The 20,788-nt window shown below is 38.2% G+C and overlaps 1 protein-coding gene across 1 annotated transcript in view; it reads right to left on the reverse strand.

Moving 5' to 3' along the window:
* Nucleotides 1-20,788, reverse strand: part of ADGB (androglobin) — a 208,931-nt gene that overhangs the window by 113,784 nt on the left and 74,359 nt on the right. Inside the window, exons 10-13 of the mRNA XM_034765467.1 lie at nt 18,865-18,959; nt 16,092-16,266; nt 14,216-14,306; nt 7,455-7,599 (exon numbers count right to left, since the gene is read on the reverse strand). Of these exons, the coding sequence (XP_034621358.1) occupies nt 7,455-7,599; nt 14,216-14,306; nt 16,092-16,266; nt 18,865-18,959 (506 nt within the window). The remainder of the gene's footprint in view (nt 1-7,454; nt 7,600-14,215; nt 14,307-16,091; nt 16,267-18,864; nt 18,960-20,788) is intronic.

The following is a 20,788-nucleotide window of genomic DNA, read 5'->3' on the forward strand; positions in this document are numbered from 1 at the left end:
ATTGCAAAGCCTAAACAAATATTTTACATTTATTTACCCTTCTTGCATTTTCTAAGCATCCTAACTTATTTTAACACGTAGGTTACTGTTTATTGTCAGTTATGAACCTCCCAAGATCAGGTGAGGGTAACAGGTTAACACTTGTGTAAGAGGAATATTCTCCATCCTGGATAAATCAAGTGTGAATTTTAGTTGGCAGAGCTACAAAGAAACATCTTTGTATTCAGAATCATCATCTTCTCAAAAGAATTTGGTAGAACTGTGTTTCGAACAGCTGACAAATGTATAATCTAATCTTTTGCCTTTTTCTTATCCTTAAAGGGAATAAGCATAAAAATGAATGATAAATCAAATTCTGAACTCTCCTTTGTTCAGGAAATAGTTTTTTCCCCCCATGAAAAAATATATGCAGTCAAAAAGAAGGCCAAGAGACTACTTTGAAATGTCAGCCTGAAACTTACAAAAAATAATTGTTCGACAATTTTTATTGTAAAAAAATAAAAGTGCTGTGAGAACCTTAGATGTAAAATCGTATATAAGTGCCTTTTATTGGAGGGTCTTAAATTGACATGGTGTAAACCAGTAATTGCCCAGCTTATCTCCTGAAGGTTTTAAACACAAAGCTCTTGATGCTTAAAAATGGAGAAAAAGTTATCCAGACTTTGTAGACTACAAGATTCATAGATTCATAGATTATAGGACTGGAAGGGACCTCGAGAGGTCATCGAGTCCAGTCCCCTGCCCGCATGGCAGGACCAAATACTGTCTAGACCATCCCTGATAGACATTTATCTAACCTACTCTTAAATATCTCCAGAGACGGAGATTACACAACCTCCCTAGGCAATTTGTTCCAGTGTTTAACCACCCTAACAGTTAGGAACTTTTTCCTAATGTCCAACCTAGACCTCCCTTGCTGCAGTTTAAACCCATTGTTTCTAGTTCTATCCTTAGAGGCTAAGGTGAACAAGTTCTCTCCCTCCTCCTTATGACACCCTTTTAGATACCTGAAAACTGCTATCATGTCCCCTCTCAGTCTTCTCTTTTCCAAACTAAACAAACCCAATTCTTTCAGCCTTCCTTCATAGGTCATGTTCTCAAGACCTTTAATCATTCTTGTTGCTCTTCTTTGGACCCTTTCCAATTTCTCCACATCTTTTTTAAAATGCGGCGCCCAGAACTGGACACAATACTCCAGCTGAGGCCTAACCAGAGCAGAGTAGAGCGGAAGAATGACTTCTCGTGTCTTGCTCACAACACACCTGTTAATGCATCCCAGAATCATGTTTGCTTTTTTTGCAACAGCATCACACTGTTGACTCATATTTAGCTTGTGGTCCACTATAACCCCTAGATCCCTTTCTGCCGTACTCCTTCCTAGACAGTCTTTTCCCATTCTGTATGTGTGAAATTGATTTTTCCTTCCTAAGTGGAGCACTTTGCATTTGTCTGTTAAACTTCATCCTGTTTAACTCAGTCCATTTCTCCAATTTGTCCAGATCATTTTGAATTATGACCCTGTCCTCCAAAGTAGTTGCAATCCCTCCCAGTTTGGTATCATCCGCAAACTTAATAAGCGTACTTTCTATGCCAATATCTAAGTCGTTGATGAAGATATTGAACAGAGCCGGTCCCAAAACAGACCCCTGCGAACCCCACTCGTTACGCCTTTCCAGCAGGATTGGGAACCATTAATAACAACTCTCTGAGTACGGTTATCCAGCCAGTTATGCACCCACCTTATAGTAGCCCCATCTAATTTGTATTTGCCTAGTTTATCGATAAGAATATCATGCGAGACCGTATCAAATGCCTTACTAAAGTCTAGGTATACCACATCCACCGCTTCACCCTTATCCACAAGGCTCGTTATCCTATCAAAGAAAGCTATCAGATTGGTTTGACATGATTTGTTCTTCACAAATCCATGCTGGCTGTTCCCTATCACCTTACCACCTTCCAAGTGTTTGCAGATGATTTCCTTAATTACTTGCTCCATTATCTTCCCTGGCACAGAAGTTAAACTAACTAAGATTAAAAAACAGAGATTGGCAATAATCTGTGTATCAGGGATATCAAGGCTTGACTTTCAGCATTGTTTCTGAATTGCTTATCTCAAGTAAGGACTGCATGCCTCTTCAAAATAAATTTAATACTTCTTTAAAACAAAGAGACAAAGGTGTCTCATGAAAGAAAACTGACCAGCTGTAGCTCTATGCTTCTGAAGGTGATTTTTGCCATTTAAAACATTTGTGTGAAATAAGGAGGATTCTTCACCAATTTATAATCACTATTTTGTCTTTCATGGCAGGCAGTATATATCTATAAAAATGCACATGTGCGCGCACACACACACACACACACACACACACTTCTTTTTTCCTTATTTCCAATTTGCATTCCCCATTAATAGGTATGAAATTTTTCACTTGAGATTTAAATTGAGGCAAAAGTAAAGTTCAAGTATAAGTCAATTAGCTGTTCATGACATCTTACATTTCATCTATGAATCAGATTGCCCTCAGACTGACTCCCACTCCCACGTCTGTTTCCTACCATTCCATTTTTCTCAATATCTGTCTCATGTATGTTCTTACTTGCCCTTGACACTCTCTGCTTCCTTGCCCTTTTGTGACAGACCAGAATTCACAATCAGTGTGGTTTCTACAGCCAGGAACTACAGGAGAAAATTAAAGTAACATTCCAAGCAACGTTTATGCTTCTGGCACACAGATGTCTATCACTTTCTAATTAACTATCTATATTTGTAGAAATTCAGTGTTTCAACACACTGATTCAGCTTATAATTATAATAAACAATAAGATTCTATTACAACTTATTTTCACACGTTTTTAAAAGATTTTCATGCACATTGTAATTAATAAGAAAGAAATCTAAAACTTGTCATACTAATAACATTAAATATCTTATTTTATATAACACACATACTACATAAAAAACAATGTATTTGATTTTAAAGGCCTCCCTCCACCAACAAGTTTGGGGTACTTTGTGACAAAACTACACCAATTTACAATGGCTGAAGATCTGGTCCTACATACTTGAAACTTGCTTTTAAAATGTTACAAACAAACATAATCAAGGATATCCACAACGGGAAATGTTTTTATTTCAATGCATCAAACACTGTCTATATGAGCTTGCCATTTGGTTATGGAACATGGTGTGTCTTAATAAAAGATATTCTCTGACTGTTTATGAAGGAAGTCAAGAACACCCTCAGTTAGATCTTTGTAATCCTCAAATATGACTTATGACCCTGCTGGTGGGCATAGTGCATCAGTTATAAATATTTAAAAGGGAGGATTTTGCCCCCGTTTATATTTTCAATTTGTGCCAGAAACAGACAGTGGGGATTTTTAAATAACTGGTTCAGCTTTGACATATCTTTGAGACTGAGCCATTAAGGAGTTTGTTGTTTTTTCCCCTTTGAAATCAGCACCAACTATGAGTGACTAAATTCCATGGTAATGGCTTTCCTTTTCATTCCTTTCCATATTCTAATCACTCTGCATGCAAAGAAATGGGAGAAAAGAAAGTTCACTCTTTATCCTTATTTCCTAGTCCAAATACAGGGGAGAACTATGGTAAACTCTTAGGAGTTGGTTTACAATTTCTTAGTATTTCTGCACAATACCAGTTAGCTATAAAAATCCCTGTTAGGAGCTGTTCTCTACTTACTTTACTGTAAAGGGTTAACAAGCCCACAGGTAAAAAGGAAAAGAGTGGGCACCTGACCGGGAGAGCTAGAACTTTTTAAAATTGGGGGAAAAACTTCCCTTTGTCTGTGTGTTATGGTTCTCTCGGAAAGAGAGGAACAGGGAGCAGTTATGCTATGAGAAGCTTTAAGCCAGGTATTATCATAGATCATCAGATCATATCTAGAACTTCTTATTTGGAACCCTCAACTGTGTCAGTAAATCAGGGAATGTCTAAAAAGACGCAATTACGGTTATTTCTTTTATTTCTTATTGGCTTGTGGACTCCTCTGTGCTAACCCCAAATGCTTTTGTTTTGCTTGTAACCTTTAAGATGGACCTCAAGAAGGTTATTCTTGATATTTAAATTTTGTAAGTGGGTTTTTTAAATCTAGCAAAAGCCTAAGTTCCAGATGTATTTTCTTTCTTTTTGTTTTTAATAAAATTTACCTTTTTTTAAGAACAGGATTGGACTGTTGTGTCCCTAAGAGGTTTGTGCATATGTTGTTTAATTAGCTGGGGGCAACAACTAATTTCCTTTGTTTTCTTTCTCAGCTCTTCCCAGGAGGGCAGGTGAAAGGGCTTGAAAGTACCCCCCAGGAAGGAATTCCCAAGGGGTTTATTTTGCACTTGGTTGGTGGCAGCATCTACCCCTCCAAGGTCAGAGAGAAACTGTGACCTAGGGAGTTTAATACCAGCCTGGAGTGGCCAGTATTAATTTTTAGAATCCTTGTGGGCCCCCACCTTCTGCACTCGAAGTGCCAGAGTGCGGAATCAGCCTTGACAGCATCTAATACAATAGGACTCCGATATTATTTATTTGTATTACCACAGTGCCTAGGAGCCCTAGTTATACTGTGCTAGGTGCTGTACAAACACAGAACAAAAAGACAGTGCCTGCCTCAAAGAGTTTATAATTGGACTAGGAAGGATTAGATTTTTATCATTAAATGCTGATAAACTTCAATTTCACCGTACACCCAGGCAAACAGATGAAAAATATCTCCATTGATAATAATTAAAATTTACAGATAGACAAAGAAAGAAAAATGCTGTTTGAGAACTCATTAAAGATTGAGTTAATGCTATTTAGTTTGTATATTTTGACATATGATGTTGGTAATTTGTGGTTTAATGGGCAAAGTTTTGACATTTTAAATCTCAGTGTCTACTGTTATTAAATAATTGTCTAACCACCCATAAATTCCCACAACTGTGAACATGTAAGTTGATAAAAATAAAAATTGCTTAAAATCAATATGACTCTAATGATTATAAAAACAAAAATCAAATTCTGTCAAGCCTACTTATAATCTGAGTATAAAACAAAAGACAACAGTTGGATATAGACAGAGTACAAGGAAACAATATTAGTCAGCATGATAGGCAGCAGTCTCAGCACACCAGCGACTTAACCATTGTCAAACTTTTGAATGAGGCACTACTGCCTAACAAAGTTCTATTTGTGCTGGATAATACGTGACTGTCATGAACGTCAACCCTTTTCTACACGTTTTGAAAGTCTACAGAGGCCAAATCCTATCAGTTGCTCATGATTTGTATGAGCGTAACAGACAGAATTTGTGTCAGTGTTTGGGAACTCAAGATGTATGGGCACTATAGAAGTGCAAAGTATTATTCAAATTAATGGAATTGTGCCAGTATACACCAATATACAATCTGATCCTCAGAGACACCTTAGACTGCTAATTATGTTCTCTGTTATATGATTTAAGTTCCATCTGCCACTTGTTTGCTTGAAAGTCTCCTGCTCTCTGTTCACCATGACTCATTTTAGATATTATGGAGTAGCATTTTTTAAAAATGGGTGTCTAAAGTTAGGATCTGAAGCACACTGGAGCAGCAAAGTGCTCAAAATTTTTGAAAAACAAGACTTATTTAGGTGCCTAAATATGGACTCAGAAACTAACTTAAAGCATCCTTCTTTAAAATATTGGCCTACATGTCTAGGTTTGAGGGTTATATATTCCCAAGTAGCTGTGTATCTAGGTAACCTCTGTACTGTAATTGAAATATAGTAAGCATATTATATACATACAAGCAGTGTCAAGCCTATGCTGCCATATCGGGGCAAATAGTAAAATCATGTTTGTACAAAAGCCAAAAATGGCTGAGAACTTAAAGGTCGGAGACTAACAAACTGAAAATCCCAGTGATATTGATCCTAGTGATATTCTAAACAAACAAATGTCTTAAGTGCACTTGTAGCTGCTTCCATCCCTTTTCACTGATTCAAGCTTTTTAGGCTTCAAAGTCAGACACAGGCCTGGGGGAAAAATTAGCGGGTGCCCTGCACCCACCGGCAGCTCCTCGCCTACTCTTCCCCCCGCGAGCACGCCGCATCCCTGCTCCTCCCATTCCTGCCACCTAACAGTTGTTTGGTGGTGCTTAGGACTTTCTGGGAGGGAGAGGGAGGAGCGGGAACGTGGTGCACTCAGGGGAGGAGGCAGAGAAGAGGCAGGGCAGGGGTGGGGGTGGGGGAAGGGGGTGGAGTGGGGGCGGGAAGGGGGCAGGGCCAGGGGGAGGGAGAGTGTCGGGCACTCACAGAGGGGAAGTTGGCGCCTATGCGCTGCTGTAAAAAGGATGGTGTGTCCCAGGGCAGTGTGTAGCTACAAGTGTAAGGAAAAGGCTCTGGCAGTGGGGAGGCAGCAGAGAAAGGCTCTGGCATCTCCCTGCTGATAGAGACTTTCTCTGCTGCCATAGTCTTTCACTACAGTGGAAAAGGGTCTGGCAGTGCGACACTATATTGCTAAAAATAGCAGTGTAAATGGAGAAGGCACTTCTTGGGCATGTAGAGAGCTGTGTAGGGTACATACCCTAAGGTTCTGGAGTGTCTTTATTCTACTTGTCTAATCAGTACATCACCATCTACACTGCTATTTATACCTGTGCAAGGGTGGCATGCGGTGTCTGTACTCTACACACCACCATAAATGTAGACATAGCCACAGGGTAACATTCCTGAGGAGAGAAAAAACAAAAAGAGAAAGAGAGAGATACTGTATCCATGTTTTCTCTTTTAAAGAGCTGTTTTTCTTTTCTTTTCTTTATAAACAGCCAAAATAGGATTAGTTTCAGAGTAGCAGCCATCCTCAAAAAGAACAGGAGTACTTGTGGACCTTAGCGACTAACAAATTGATTGGAGCATAAGCTTTCGTGGGCTACAGCCCACTTCCTTGGATGCATAGAATGGAACACACAGAAAGAAGGTATTTATACATACAGAGAACATGAAAAGGTGGAAGTAGCCACACCAATTGATTGGCCTCTTACAGCTGGTGTGGCTACTTCCACCTTTTCATGTTCTCTGTATGTATAAATACCTTCTTTCTGTGTGTTCCATTCTATGCATCCAAGGAAGTGGGCTGTAGCCCACGAAAGCTTATGCTCCAATCAATTTGTTAGTCGCTAAGGTGCCACAGGTACTCCTGGTTTTTTTTTGAAAATAGGATTAGTAGATGTAATGCATGAGCTACATGTTGCAAAAAATAGAAAGTTAAAATGGAAATGCTGATATATTGATGCCAACTAGGTAGGAAGACTAACTATAAAAAAGGTAAAAGACTGGTTAATTTTAATGCAAAAAGAAACAATGCAATAACAAAGTTTTTGTTTAAAATCTACATATATTAAAATTTTTATGTTCCATTTTCCACTGTCATTTGCAGCACAAAACTGGGTTAGGTTTTTTTTAAAAAATGTAACATTATTACCTGGGAATTATCTTCTGCACTCAAGAATCTCATATTTTGAATCACATCCAAATAAGTGTCATTTACATTTTCATCACTTTCAATGACAGAAGGGAGGGTGGATGCAGGACTACATCCTCTTTTGATAGTAGATGATGGAAAATGGCTATATAATAAAGAAAAACTCAAACACATTAATACACATACTTGTTTTTAAGGTGTCTTCATAACTATCTTATTTGAAAAATAAGGATTTGATTTACAAAACAACCTACATTTTTATGTCCTTTGTTTACTTTTTCAACCCAATAGGATAGCAGTATTCCTAAGCAGTGTCATTACGGGCTTACCACCACATGCATACACACACAATATCGCTTTTCCATCTAATTTTTAGAGGAAGCCATGAACCTCTACAGCAAAGTTATAAAACATCATTACTAATGGTTGACCTTCTGTAGCCACTAGGGAGAACACATCCAGAAGACTGATACCAGTGGAGGCCGGGGGGAGTGGGCTTTTTGGCTATAGGAAGCAGTTTTGCTTTTTTCTTCAAAATTGGTCTCCATGGATACAAAACAGACAAAACATGAAACTCTATGTAGAACCCAATCTTTCTCCCTTTTGCCTTTGACTTCAGTGGGAGCAGGAGCTTGTTAGAACAGACTGCTTGGTTATATGGGCTATGGTGGCTACATCAAAGCAATGTCACACAAATAGCAATTTGATTTAAATGTGTAATTATAGTATTATGGTAACACAATAGAACAAATGTAAACATGCTTCATCCAGTACTTCCTTAAAAGAGATAATGAAATATTTAATTCTTTAGCAATAATACTTGTAGAAATATCTTTTCTTAAATAATGTCTTAATATTTATATCTTTGATTAGGATTAAGGTTACAGATTAAAAATAGCTGCAATCCCAATTACAAATCTAAGTTCCTTACATCATTTTAAAACAGTATTACTTTAATAAAATGTTGATTTTCACTATATATTTTGGTAACTACCTGTTAATTAAATCACAGGAGACTGAATTAGATCGTTGTCACAGAAACCTAATAGAAATTATTTCACCCTTGACAAAACAGGCTAAACAAATCAGAAAGTAATTTATTAAAATATGAAAACATACTACAAAATTCTGCTAATCTGCAAATATTACAGCATTTTATTTATAATTATTACTCCATTTACTATTTCACCACATTTCATTTATAGATATTTCTCCATTTTAAGGCAAATTGCTTAAGGTACAGAATAAAAAATAAGTCAAGCAATTTTCATTATGTATCATCTTTATAATTCTTTTTTTTACAAATAAAAGGTAAGAAATTTCATCATCTCAATAATATTAAAGAATTACATTATAAGGCAATAACTGCTTTTTTTAAACGGTTGTTTGTAGTGTTGTTGTATTGGTCCCAGGATATGAGGGAGACAAAGTAGGTAAGGCAGAGCAGGTCTACACTTACCTCCGGAGCGATCGATCCAGCGGGGGTCAATTTATCGCATCTAGTGAAGACGCGATAAATCAACTGCTGAGTGGTCTGCGGTCAACTCCGGTACTCCACCAGAGCAAGAAGCGTAGGCGGAGTCGACGGGGGAGCGTCAGCAGTCGACTTACTGCAGTGAAGACACTGCGGTAAGTAGATCTAAGTTATTCACGTAGCTGAAGTTGCGTAATTTAGATCATTTCCCCTCCCCCCCCCAGTGTAGACCAGGCCCATATATCTTTTATTGGGTCAGCTTATGTTGGTCGAAGAGACAGAGTTCTTCTTCAGGTCTGGGTAAGGTAATTTTAGTGTCACAGCTCAATACAAGGTGGTACAGATTGTTAAGCATAAAGAGACCATTCAAGATGAAGTGAGCAATAAACACCTCTGCAGTCATACAGCAAAGGAGGGTTAGTGGGTATAGACTGTTGCAATGAGACATAAAACCAGTGTCTCTGTTGAGTCCATGAGTTTTAGTGTCTAGCAAAGTTATGAATTTAAGCTCCCAGGCTCGTCTTTTGAAGGTGTAGGGCAGGTTTCCTTTGAGGATGAAGACTGAGGAGCTTGATATGGAGGGACTGTTAAAGTGTTTGTCCCTGGGGGACACAGTGTTTTCATCTTTTATCATTTTTTCTGTGAGAGTTCATTCGGCAGTGTAGTGATTGTGTGGTTTCACCCACATAGTTGTTGTTGGGGCATTTGATGCACTGATTGAGGTATATCATGTTACAACAGTCATATGTAGGACCCATGGATAAATAAAATAAATAAATCAATCTTGAAAGGTATGTTGTGGGGGTGTTGATCATTGTAGCAGTGAAAATATGTTTGCAGGTTTTGCATCTGTTGTTCTGGCAGCATCTAGTGCTGCTTTGAGTTGATGTGTCTTGGTTATGGGGAGTTTGCTTCTGATGACAAACTTGGTAAGGTTCGGGGGTTGTTTGAAGGTCAAAAAACAGGGTTCAGGAAAGCTTTCAGAATATGGTTCCCATCAAGCATGGGTTGTAATTGTTTGATGCTACTCCATATAGGTTCCAGCGTGGAGCAGAAGGGGTATAGAGAGGTCACATCCATGGTGGCAAGGTTGGTGTTCTGAGGGAGGTTGTTAACGTTGTGGCGTTTTTGGAGGAAATTAGTTGTGATCTAGAGAAAACTGGCCCTTTATGTGGTTTGAGGATGGTTTCTACGAGTCCTGACATGCCTTCAGTAAGCATGTCATAGTCAGATATGATGGGTCTGCCCACGTTCCCTAGTCTGTGTATCCTGGTAGTAGACAGAAGGTCCCTGGGGTGGGTTCATCAGGGCGAACTTGTAGAGTTTCTCTTGGAGTTGTTTGGGAAAGGATTTGACAATATCCTAAATTCCTGTGTGAACTGTGGTGTTGGGTGTTCTTTGAATTTTTTATATTAGGTGGTGTCAGAGTGTTGTTGGTTGCCCCATTGACATAGTCATCACAGTTGAGGACTACAATGGTGCCTCCTATGTCTGCTGCTGTGATCACTATATGGTGGTTGGATTGTATAGCTGTCCTCTTGGCAATGGAGAGATTGTGGGGGATGTAATGTTTGTTAAGGATTGAAAAGTTGATTTCTTTCCTGAAGCAATAAACATGATGATCTCGTCAGTGTGGTTTCATCCATTGGGGGGAGTCCAGTCAGATGATTCTTTTAGTTCTCAACATTAGTATGCTATCAGATTCTGTGATGGGGCAGAAGTTCAGTCCCTTAGGGAGTACAGATAATTCAGCTCCAGTTAGGGGTAATCTTATGCTTATCTGATGATACTGGGGCGTCATATAGTGTCCATGTGGTGGGTTCTGGTGTCATGGTTTCTCCTAGAGGTAATGTTCTGTGAGTCATGGAGTTGATGTAGTCAATTCCATTTTTTGCTTTTTGTGTTTAATGGCTATGCCACTGTGATGCCTTCTCAGGGCACACTGGACTTTGAGTGACTTTGTTACTTCCTTGTCTCCAGCAGGAAAGAGTGTATCTTATGGTAGGTACAATACCAGTGCAATACCAGCCTTTCAATCACTTCTGCCCCACCACAGGACCTGACACCATACTAAAATGTGGAAAACTAAAAGAATTCTTTCCCTAACTCTGACTCAAAGAATTCTTTCATTACAAAGACGACACCACCCACAACCTTCACATCCCCACCGATACTCATAAGAGAAAAGAATCATCTGACTGGACACCCCACAATGGATGAAACCATACATAAAAAAGCATTAAATAATGTTAAGGTTGCAAATTTAAGCAACTTAGAAGTCAGGAAATGTCAGTATTAAGGTTGCCTGTGCAATCTTAATTCAACCCCCTTGTTTGTAAGAATTATGACAGTCTTTAATTACATGATCATATACTATTTTTTCCACAGGATGCACAGTGCTGACCGAATGAGCAGCTAGTCATTTTTTTTATCCTCATCATTCACAGTATTACCCCCATGCATTATTTACTAATCACAATCCAAACCCTGCACTGAATACATAATAATTATTTTTCTCATGGGCTTCTGTGGTACTTTCAACATAGTATCTTAGTTCTTTACAAACATTAATGAATTCATCTTCATAACACCGCTGTGAGGTGAAGTGGTAGTATTGTCCCTATTTTACACTATGAGAAACTGAGGACAGAGATTAAAAGCAAAACTGTCAAAAGTATTCACTAATTTTGGGTGTCCAATTTGAAAGGCCTAGCACCTGACTTTTCAGAATACCTAACATTTTATAGCACTTGATATATTCAGAGCAAAGCTTCCAGTTATGCAGTTGCAGTTGTGAGTGCTTCGCATTTCTGCAAATTAGACCACAAATGCCTCAAGTTGAGCACCCTGAAAATGAGAAACATATAGTGGTCACCTGTGGAAATTTTGTTTTCCATGACTTGCTCGCATCACACAGGCATTCTGTGACAGAGATAGGGACAGAATTCAAAACTCCATTTAGCTGGCTTAACCAGGAGACCACCCTTTTTCTTTCTGCAATCCCTGCCTCAGGGTAGGTCTACACTTACAGCATGTACAGTACAGACACTGCATGCCCAGTAAGCATGGGTATAAATAGCAGTGTAGACAGTGAGGTACTGCTTAGGCAAGTAGAGTGCCCTACATGTCTGAACCCTACTATATATATATCCTACACAGCTCTCTACTCACCCAAACAGTGCCTTCCACATCTACATTGCTAATTTTAACAGTATAGCATCCCACAGCCAGAGCCTTTCATTGCCATGTGTAGATACGTGTGGATTTAGTCTGCCTTTCACAGCAGTGTGTAGCTACATGTATCCTACACACCACTGCAAGTGTAGACAAGGTATCATTCATAACACACCTTCCAACTTCTGCAACTAATGAAGCAGATGTCCTACAGACAACAGATTCCTTCACTGCACAACCCTGATTTATCCCCAGAGCAAGTGTCCATCCTAAATGAGGCAGGGGTGCTATGGAAAAAATAGTATGTGACCATGTAATTTAAGACTGAATCAAAATGCACACACGTAAGGGGGCTGAATTAAAATTGCACAGATAGCTTTAATACTGGTATTTACTAACTTTTGACTGCTTGACTTTGCAACTTTAATGTTCTTTTAATGTGGTGCTTTTCAATGTAATAAAATATATGGTGGTAGAATTCTTCATGAAAGTGCAAAGGAAGGGGCCTGTTAGGAGAGAAGCATTGTTAGCCAGACAGGCTGCTCTTTGTTCCTGGACATTTATATAAAGTTTTTTTATACTCATGTGTACAAAAGTCTTTGATTATGAGTTGAAACAGTTCAGCTTCCCAACAGTGTTGAAGTATTTGTTATCAGCATTGCAGATGGTTGAAAGAGGCACCTTTGCAAGCATGTTCTGGTGTTATCTGGTATTACGTGAAAACGTAACGTCAGGAGACACAAATGGCCTGTTGCTCCGTATTATCTAAAGGAAGCCAACGAATAGTTCTAAGCCAGCTTTGCAATGGTTTCCTCTGAAGTCTGGCTAGCGGAATGACATATGTGCAAGAGGCTATGAGGCTCAACAGAACTGAGAGAAAATCTGAAAGCTATCTGAAGATATTCTGAAGTAGAAAAATAATTCTGAAAAGTCTGAAACCTTTCTTCAGGAGAAAAATTGCTGTCACAGACCTGGAGTGTAGAACTGATTACATGAGCTCCATTACATGAGCTCCATGAATGTGAAAGGGACCTCTTAGAGGTTCCATTCTTTGGCCCAATGAATCAAACAACAGGCAAAATGTCTTGAGGGCAGAGTGAAATCTCTGAGGCAAGTAGTCCTTTAATCAACAAATCATCGAGTTATGGGTTCTTTTTAAGAGTATAATAGCCCTTGTGATTGAAGATCCCTGATGCATTGCTTTTCTGGCAAATCCAATATAAAGCTGAAAATGAAAAACTAGCTTCCCACCTTTTCTTTTACATGTGAATAACATAAACATCAGCAACTTCACCCTATACTGTACTTCAGGAAGAACACATTCATAATCACCCCTCAGCCAGAAGCTTCAGGAAGAATGCAAAGTGGAGGAAGAGGAGAAATTTAACAAAGAAGCAGACTGAGCAGTATCCATTTCTTCTATCATTTGGAGGTGATTTAAAGTAAATTAGTTCCTGAGGCCAATTTTCATATTCAGTTAAAAATCACATATCACTCATAATTGAGGGGAAGATTATCTTAACATTTAATAACTCTTTAAACATAAGAGGAACATTGAGCATCTTTACTGCAAATCTCACCTTTCAATACAATAAGAAAAGGAGAAAAGAAAAACAATCAAAACCTATTGTAAGAAAATACTTAAGGGGCCTGACCCAGGCCCTGATGAATTCAATAGAAAGACTCTATTGATTTCAATGGCCTTTGATGAAGCCCATAAACATTTGAAGAAAGAAATTTCCCACTTTTGGACCAAATGATCCATGGTGTGTATAATTGGGGTTGAGGAAAGAGAAAAGAACTGTCTGGCACACAGGTCAAAATAATGTAGGAAAGGTAAATGGGAAACATGTGCATTGAAAAATTCTGGATTTCAATTGCTCCTAGACATTCTTAATTTAAAAAGGGATAATTTCTTATGCAATTACATCTCAAATAAAAGGTAAGACCCTTGAGTGAGCAATGAAAGTAAACAACTTGTTTGCGTATTATAGATAAAAACAATACTTTGTTTTTATATTGGTTAAATGATGAATGTTGAACAGAAATGTTAACACTATATTGAAACAAATAAGTGCATTCCCTTATTGTACAGGAAGTTTAATTTACTTACATATTTGTGGGCATTGCAATAGGTGTGACTCTATAATTCAGAAATGGGCTAGCAATTTCGATATACTGTTCAGGCTTCTTTATTATAGGTTCTGAAAAAAATAAAAAATATTATTATGAGTTTTAAAGCACCAAAACCAGTGATATTGTTCAAAATAAAAATTCTCAAAAAAGGGTTAAGACTGGCTACTTTTGGTACAATTCAAGGTGAAATCTGACATTACAAGGATAGCTGTATGTACTAAACCATTGAAGTTCCAGTTAATTGTACTTTTGTAAAATACAGTGATTTTTGAAAGTACAGCTTTCAAAAGATTTTAATGCAGCAGGACTTCTGAAATATGAAGTGGACACTTCTACAACTTGGTTTTGCAGTGTCATTACTATCCATGAGAACCCTTTAGCTCACAACCCTTTAGCCCATTAACATAGTTGCAGCTGAATAACGCCATAGCTCCCTGCAAGCAACCAATCCATATTGGGTCAAATCTTGACCACCTAGTTCAGTTATTACCCCATCCTCAAGCAAACTGCAACTGAAGTCAATACAAGTTTTCCCAAGTAAGGAATTAAGGATTTGGTTCATTTCAAATAAATAAATATAATGCCTAAGATGCTCAAAAAAATCTGTCTTAGTTCATACCATCTACATGCATGAAATGTCTGTAAATTAGACTTACCATTGCATTATTGTTAAATGTGAAAATTATTAATATTTCTAATGAAGAGTATTTTGAGAAAAAAATATTAAGGACCACATTTTCAAGAGTGCATGCACACAATTGGAATAACTGAATAAAAATGGTCCATTAAATGACTAACTAATTATTTAAGGAAGCTTCCTGAATTCTTAGTGAAATACTGTTAGGCAATTTTCATTGCTAATATCTGATCTGCAATACTCTCTAAAAAGACTTTAGGAGCAAGTCTATGAGAACCCTCTTAGACAATTATGAAGTTGCTATTGAGGAAATTTAAGCCCAAAAGACGGCATGTTTTAGAAACGTAGGCCTGTTTCCTGGTCTGCCATTCCTGCAGTTAGTGCAAGAATGGAAGGGACGGTCAACAGTGCCTTTAAATAAAGCACTGTGCGCACACAGAGCTTATATCCTGCTATGTGCTGATTACTCTGAGCCTGAGCCAACAAGGGTGGGCCTACACTGCAGCTCTGAGCCTCCCAGCCAGGGCAGACACACTCCTGTAAGCAGGGCTCAATATAACATGCTAAAAATAGCAGTATGGATGTTGCAGCTCCAGCAGAGATTCAGGCTAGCCACCCGAGCTCAGACACGGGGTGCTGGTGGACCTGAGAGCCCGAGCTGATGACAGAGCCATCAACATCCACACTGCAATTTTTAGCACACTAGTTAAAGCCTCACTAGCGCAAGTCTGGCTATCTGGTATTGGGAGGCTTGTGCCTAGCTGCAGATCAGATATTCAGTTTAAGTATGTGAATAGGATCAATAAAGTCAGTGGGACTATCCATATGCTTAAAGTAAAGCATGTGTTTAAGCGTTGTGCTAGCGCTAGCTATCAACATCATGTCCCCATAACTCTAATAATAATAAATAAATAATTTATCAAAGCTTTCCAGTTTCTGTGTTCTCAGTTAAAAAGTGGTTAAGTCCATTACTGATTCTCTCCAAATCTTTAATTCACATTTGGGGATTTTTTCCAGTTATGATGTATCCTACCTCTCCAAATACTCATTTATGAAAGACTGGGGGCGTGAGGGGGAGAGCCTTAAACAAGGGTGCAAAAATAAGGAGCAAAATTCAGCTGCGATGTAACTCCACTGAAATTATATGCCAAGTGTTTCCACTACATTGGTTCACAAGTGAAACACTAAGAATTTTAACTGTGATTCGTAGACAAACCTTGAGCTTCATCTGTCACAACAGTTTCTTTTTTCGGGCGGATAAGTTTCCATCGAGGAATTGGTGGTGGCTTTGGTGGAGCTACCAGAGGACAGGACCTAGTCCTAGTCACCAGCACAGGATGGCTATGTATGTGGGAAAGTCCATACTGCCTCAACTTCTCAGAGGAATCAGCCTGCAAAATCCAGAAGGATAAACTCAGTGACAGCAGTTCTCCTTTCCCATGCTAAAAGAGCTAAACGGTAAGCCTACAGAATCTTGAAAAAATATTAGATTTAACATGAAATATTCCGTCAGCTCCTTGTTCGAAACATGTCTAGCAAAGATGACTGATCAGGAGTCAAAATTTAATGGCACTTTTTTGGTTTCAATACATTTTATTTATCATGGATTTATCGTACAACAGTTGTTTCAGCCACAACCCTGCGTTTTTCAGCTCTGGAGATAAACACAGAGTGATACTGTGTCACAGCAGTGGAATGAAAAAAGGAGGAAGGCTGACAACATTTTGTTTTAAGAAATTAAAAAAAAAATTTTTTTCTGAAGTGTTGGCCACAGCTTCATGCTGACATCTACAAGGTGGCAGAGTTTTACTAAGCAACTGGTTTATTTAGGTGGCTTGTGAAAACATCCATAATGTAAAATCATTCTGCAGCAATATTTTTTATCAGAAATTAGTCCCTTAATCTCACTGTCTATTTTAGTACATAACAGAAGTATGGTTGTATATAAAGACACTACAGCTTAACCATGACCTAAGAACAATTTTAGATATGGACATTGAGTGGTGCTCTTCTCATTTAAACAATTATCTTCTAATTTAAGTATATTCCTTCACTACTTAATGTTTACTGTTAATATTTGGACATCTTTTCTTTTTTTAGCTATGTATCTTCTGTTGTTCACTAAACAAACTACACCAATTACTCAACTTTATACTGCATTCCAACAAAAAGCACACCCCATTGCTCCCGCTCATTGTCTAACAACCTTAGAACTCCACTAGTTCTGCAACAATTACTGTGATTGTGATTGTCAGTGTGACTGAAAATAAAGAGAAATCAAGCCAGAATGCAAAAAAGATCCATAAGCAACCTCATCAGTTTGATGTGATGTTTCCTCCTGGACATATAACATGCAGGAGTGGTGGCTGGGGAATGCAGGAGTGGTGGCTGGGGAAGCACACATTTAAACAGATAGTACTTAATATGTAAGAAGCAAAGCCACCTGGTGTTTAGAAATGATTCTGCACTGCAGCAAACCAGTTTAGCTATTTTACTTGGCAGATAACTGTTGGCCAAGATACATACTAGAGTAATACCAAACTATTGATTTTTCCCCTTTTATTTGAGTAACTTTGCATTCTTTATGCAGACAGCCAAAACCTAGCTATACAAGCATTAGGAGAGCACACACCAGTAAAGTAGGCCAAAAAAGAAAAATGCAAAAATCATGGTCCCACTGACCTGAATGACAAAACTCCCATTGACTTTAATGGGGCCAGGATCTCAACCAAGTAATTAAACGAATCTTCCAAAATATGATTACTTTCAATGGTGGATTTCTGGGTCCCCAAACATGGTCTGAACAAGGCTTGCCTAAAAGATTTCCAGAAGAAATAGTATATTTCTATATTTAGCTCCCTAGACTACCATTCATCCATGAGTCTACTAACTGACCATCTCGGACAAATGTCTAAATGACACCTCAGATCTGCCTTATTCCACCTGGTCTATCACACCTCTTTTGTGGTAATCTCTGCCTCATTAGGGATTGAGGCCAAAACCAGGGAATTAGACTTGTCTCTCCATATGACAGAAGAGAAAGAAACCACTAAACCATGACTTCCAAACTGCTTTCTGATTACTATAAATTACCAGTAGCATAGAGAAACTGTGCTAAACACATAAATTATACAGGATTAAATTACAGTGGTCCTTCTAGTAACACAATACAATTTAAACAAAGAACACAATCCTGGGTCCAACTGATATTAAACACAGTTAATTCCAAACAGTCTCATAAAAGTACTGCCAGACATTTCTTTATTCTGAGAAGACTAATAATCTTTAAGTGCTCTAATTATTAGTAATAGGAAACAAGTTGAAGAGAAAATTTGTTTTTATTCCTTACATCTAAAGTGAATGTTTCAAGAAATCCTTCCCTCTCCATCATTACAAATAGCTTTTGGGCTGGACGAGTGAACTAATTGTAAATATATTCACAGGTTACAACTCCCTTTCCCCCCCCCCCTTTTTCTGCAGAAACAAGAAATGTAACATCTGCCACCCACTTACTTTCACCAGTCACAACAACAATTACATCTTAAATGAGCACAGATTGGCTATTTTCTGTTTTATACTTCTAGTTTATTAGAAATTATGAGTTAATTGTACTAAAAAAACTGAATTCAATTTTTCAAGGAGCACTTACAGTAATTAGGCTTACTTTTTCATTAATATCCCATCTTGCCTTTTTTTTTTTTTTTTTTAATCTAACAAGATTTAGTCTAGCCCTCATTATCTGGAAGTATACTGACTAACACAGGGATTCAAGAGTGGGAAGTGAAAAATGCGGTAAAACTGAAGGATTGCTAGGCCTGTGGCAGAGAAATGTAGATTTAAAGATTAAAAGAAATGTATTCAGCATTGAAATATAAATTGAACTGAACAGTCATTTCCTGGGGAATATTTTTTTTAAATGAACTTGTGACAAAATAAATATCTTAATTGTGAAATAGTTATTTGTTTTTTCTGAGAGATCAAAGCCTTACCATTTGCCCCAAAACAAAGATCTTTTCTTCAGACAAATGGAGAGGTACATAGCTAGCATACACCACCATTTGTGGCAGTGTTGGCACTGGAGAGCCTAGAAGAGAGAACACTGCATCAATAATGACAGGTTTCAGATTCAGTAGCAGCCGTGTTAGTCTGTATCTGCAAAAAGAACAGGAGTACTTGTGGCACCTTAGAGACTAACAAATTTATTTGAGCATAAGCTTTCGTGGGCTACAGCCCACTTCATCGGATGCATAGATCAATACTGCTTAGAACAGGACAAAAACAAAACAAGTTATGAAGCACATAACACCAAATGGTTCTAATTCCCTGTGGAACACCATGTTCTCTAATTAGATTAGGATTGGAATATTTAATTGAGAAGAAGTGCTTGATAGACTCTCCATTCAAAAGGAATTATTTCTGGAAAAGCCCCATTGTTTTGGTCCAATGCAATTAGTGTGTTAATACCTTTTAAACATTTTGCTTGCATTACACAAAATAGGTAGCAGACAGGCTGCTGGTCAGAAAGTAACTTTAGTGATCAGTCCACAGGAGATATTCCTTTTATGTTTTCCCCCTAAATGTTAAAAATATTGGTATTGAGATGCCACAGCACACAATATAAATGCCTAGACAGATAAGAGAGGGTATGTCTCCATTACAAAATTATGTCGACCTAAGTTATGTTGATGTACAGCCACTGCAGCAATTAAAATCGCTTTTGAATATCCACACTGCTGACACACGGAGCATAATGCGTGTCCTCACCAGGAGAGATTGCACTGATTTAACAGTCAGTGTAGGGCTTTGTGGGATGGTTTCTGAAAGGTAGCAACAGTCGATGTAAGCAATGCAGTGTTCACACTGACATGGTGTCATCCTAACTACATCAACATTGACTCTATTCCTCTCGTGAAGGTGGAGTTATTAAGTTGGTGTAGTGGGCAAGTTACATCGGCAGGAGAGACATTTTAGTATTTTTAGTGCCTTACGTCAATTTAACTATGAGGTGTAGACCAAGCCTTAGAAATGTAATCTGGATTATATAAATGGTCCAAAAACAACAGGAGCTATTTCTTCCTGTTTCACTTTCCCAGTCTGTGGGAGTGGGTGGTGCGTGTATGAACTGATTGGACAGGGCCTGATTCCTGTCTTTGAAGGGCATTTTTTGTTTATGTAGTGATGTGACAGAATATACTTGTGTTTACACCCCACACACTATTGTAATTATTTTTGTACAATTTGCTGATCAATAATATCATGGTAAAATGCATGTAGCAGTGTTATATGTGAAGCTAAAAACATAAGCTGAAATCTTGACTAAAAGTACATTTTCCAGATAAGTCTGGGGAGAGGCCAAACCAGTTCTTCAGAGACAAAAAACTGACAACTCAGCCGGGTGTAAACAAGGCTGATGGATCATTTCCCGCTAAGTGGTCATTCTTTGTCAGGAAAGGGGGTAGAGGTATAAATCTATATCTTAGCAAAGAAACAGAATAGAGTTTCCTTCCACAAAGACTGTTTGTCGCCTTGCTCCCAGCTAGAAATGCTTCTCAAAGGGGGGACAGAACTATAAAAAGCAGGGGCCAACACCCCCCCACCCATCTCTCTCTCCCCGCCCATCGCAGTCACTGCGCGTCAAGAGACAAAGAAAGCAGCCTTTGGACAGTTTTGTCAGTATGACTGCTGAAAGCATGTGGTGAGAAAACTTTGCTTTGAATCTAATACAGTTTAAGTTAGGCACCAATAAGTTATCTTTATTTTTCTTGTAACCACTTCTGATTTTTATGCTTCATTTCTTGTACTCACCTAAAATTAATTTGTAGCTAATATATTTTCTTTATTGTTTTATCTAATGCAGTGAGTTCAAATTGAAGTGTCTGGGTAACCCCATCTGTGATAACAAGTTGTGTGCAT

This window comes from Trachemys scripta, chromosome 3, assembly GCF_013100865.1.
Source record: "Trachemys scripta elegans isolate TJP31775 chromosome 3, CAS_Tse_1.0, whole genome shotgun sequence".
Lineage (NCBI taxonomy): Eukaryota > Metazoa > Chordata > Testudines > Emydidae > Trachemys > Trachemys scripta.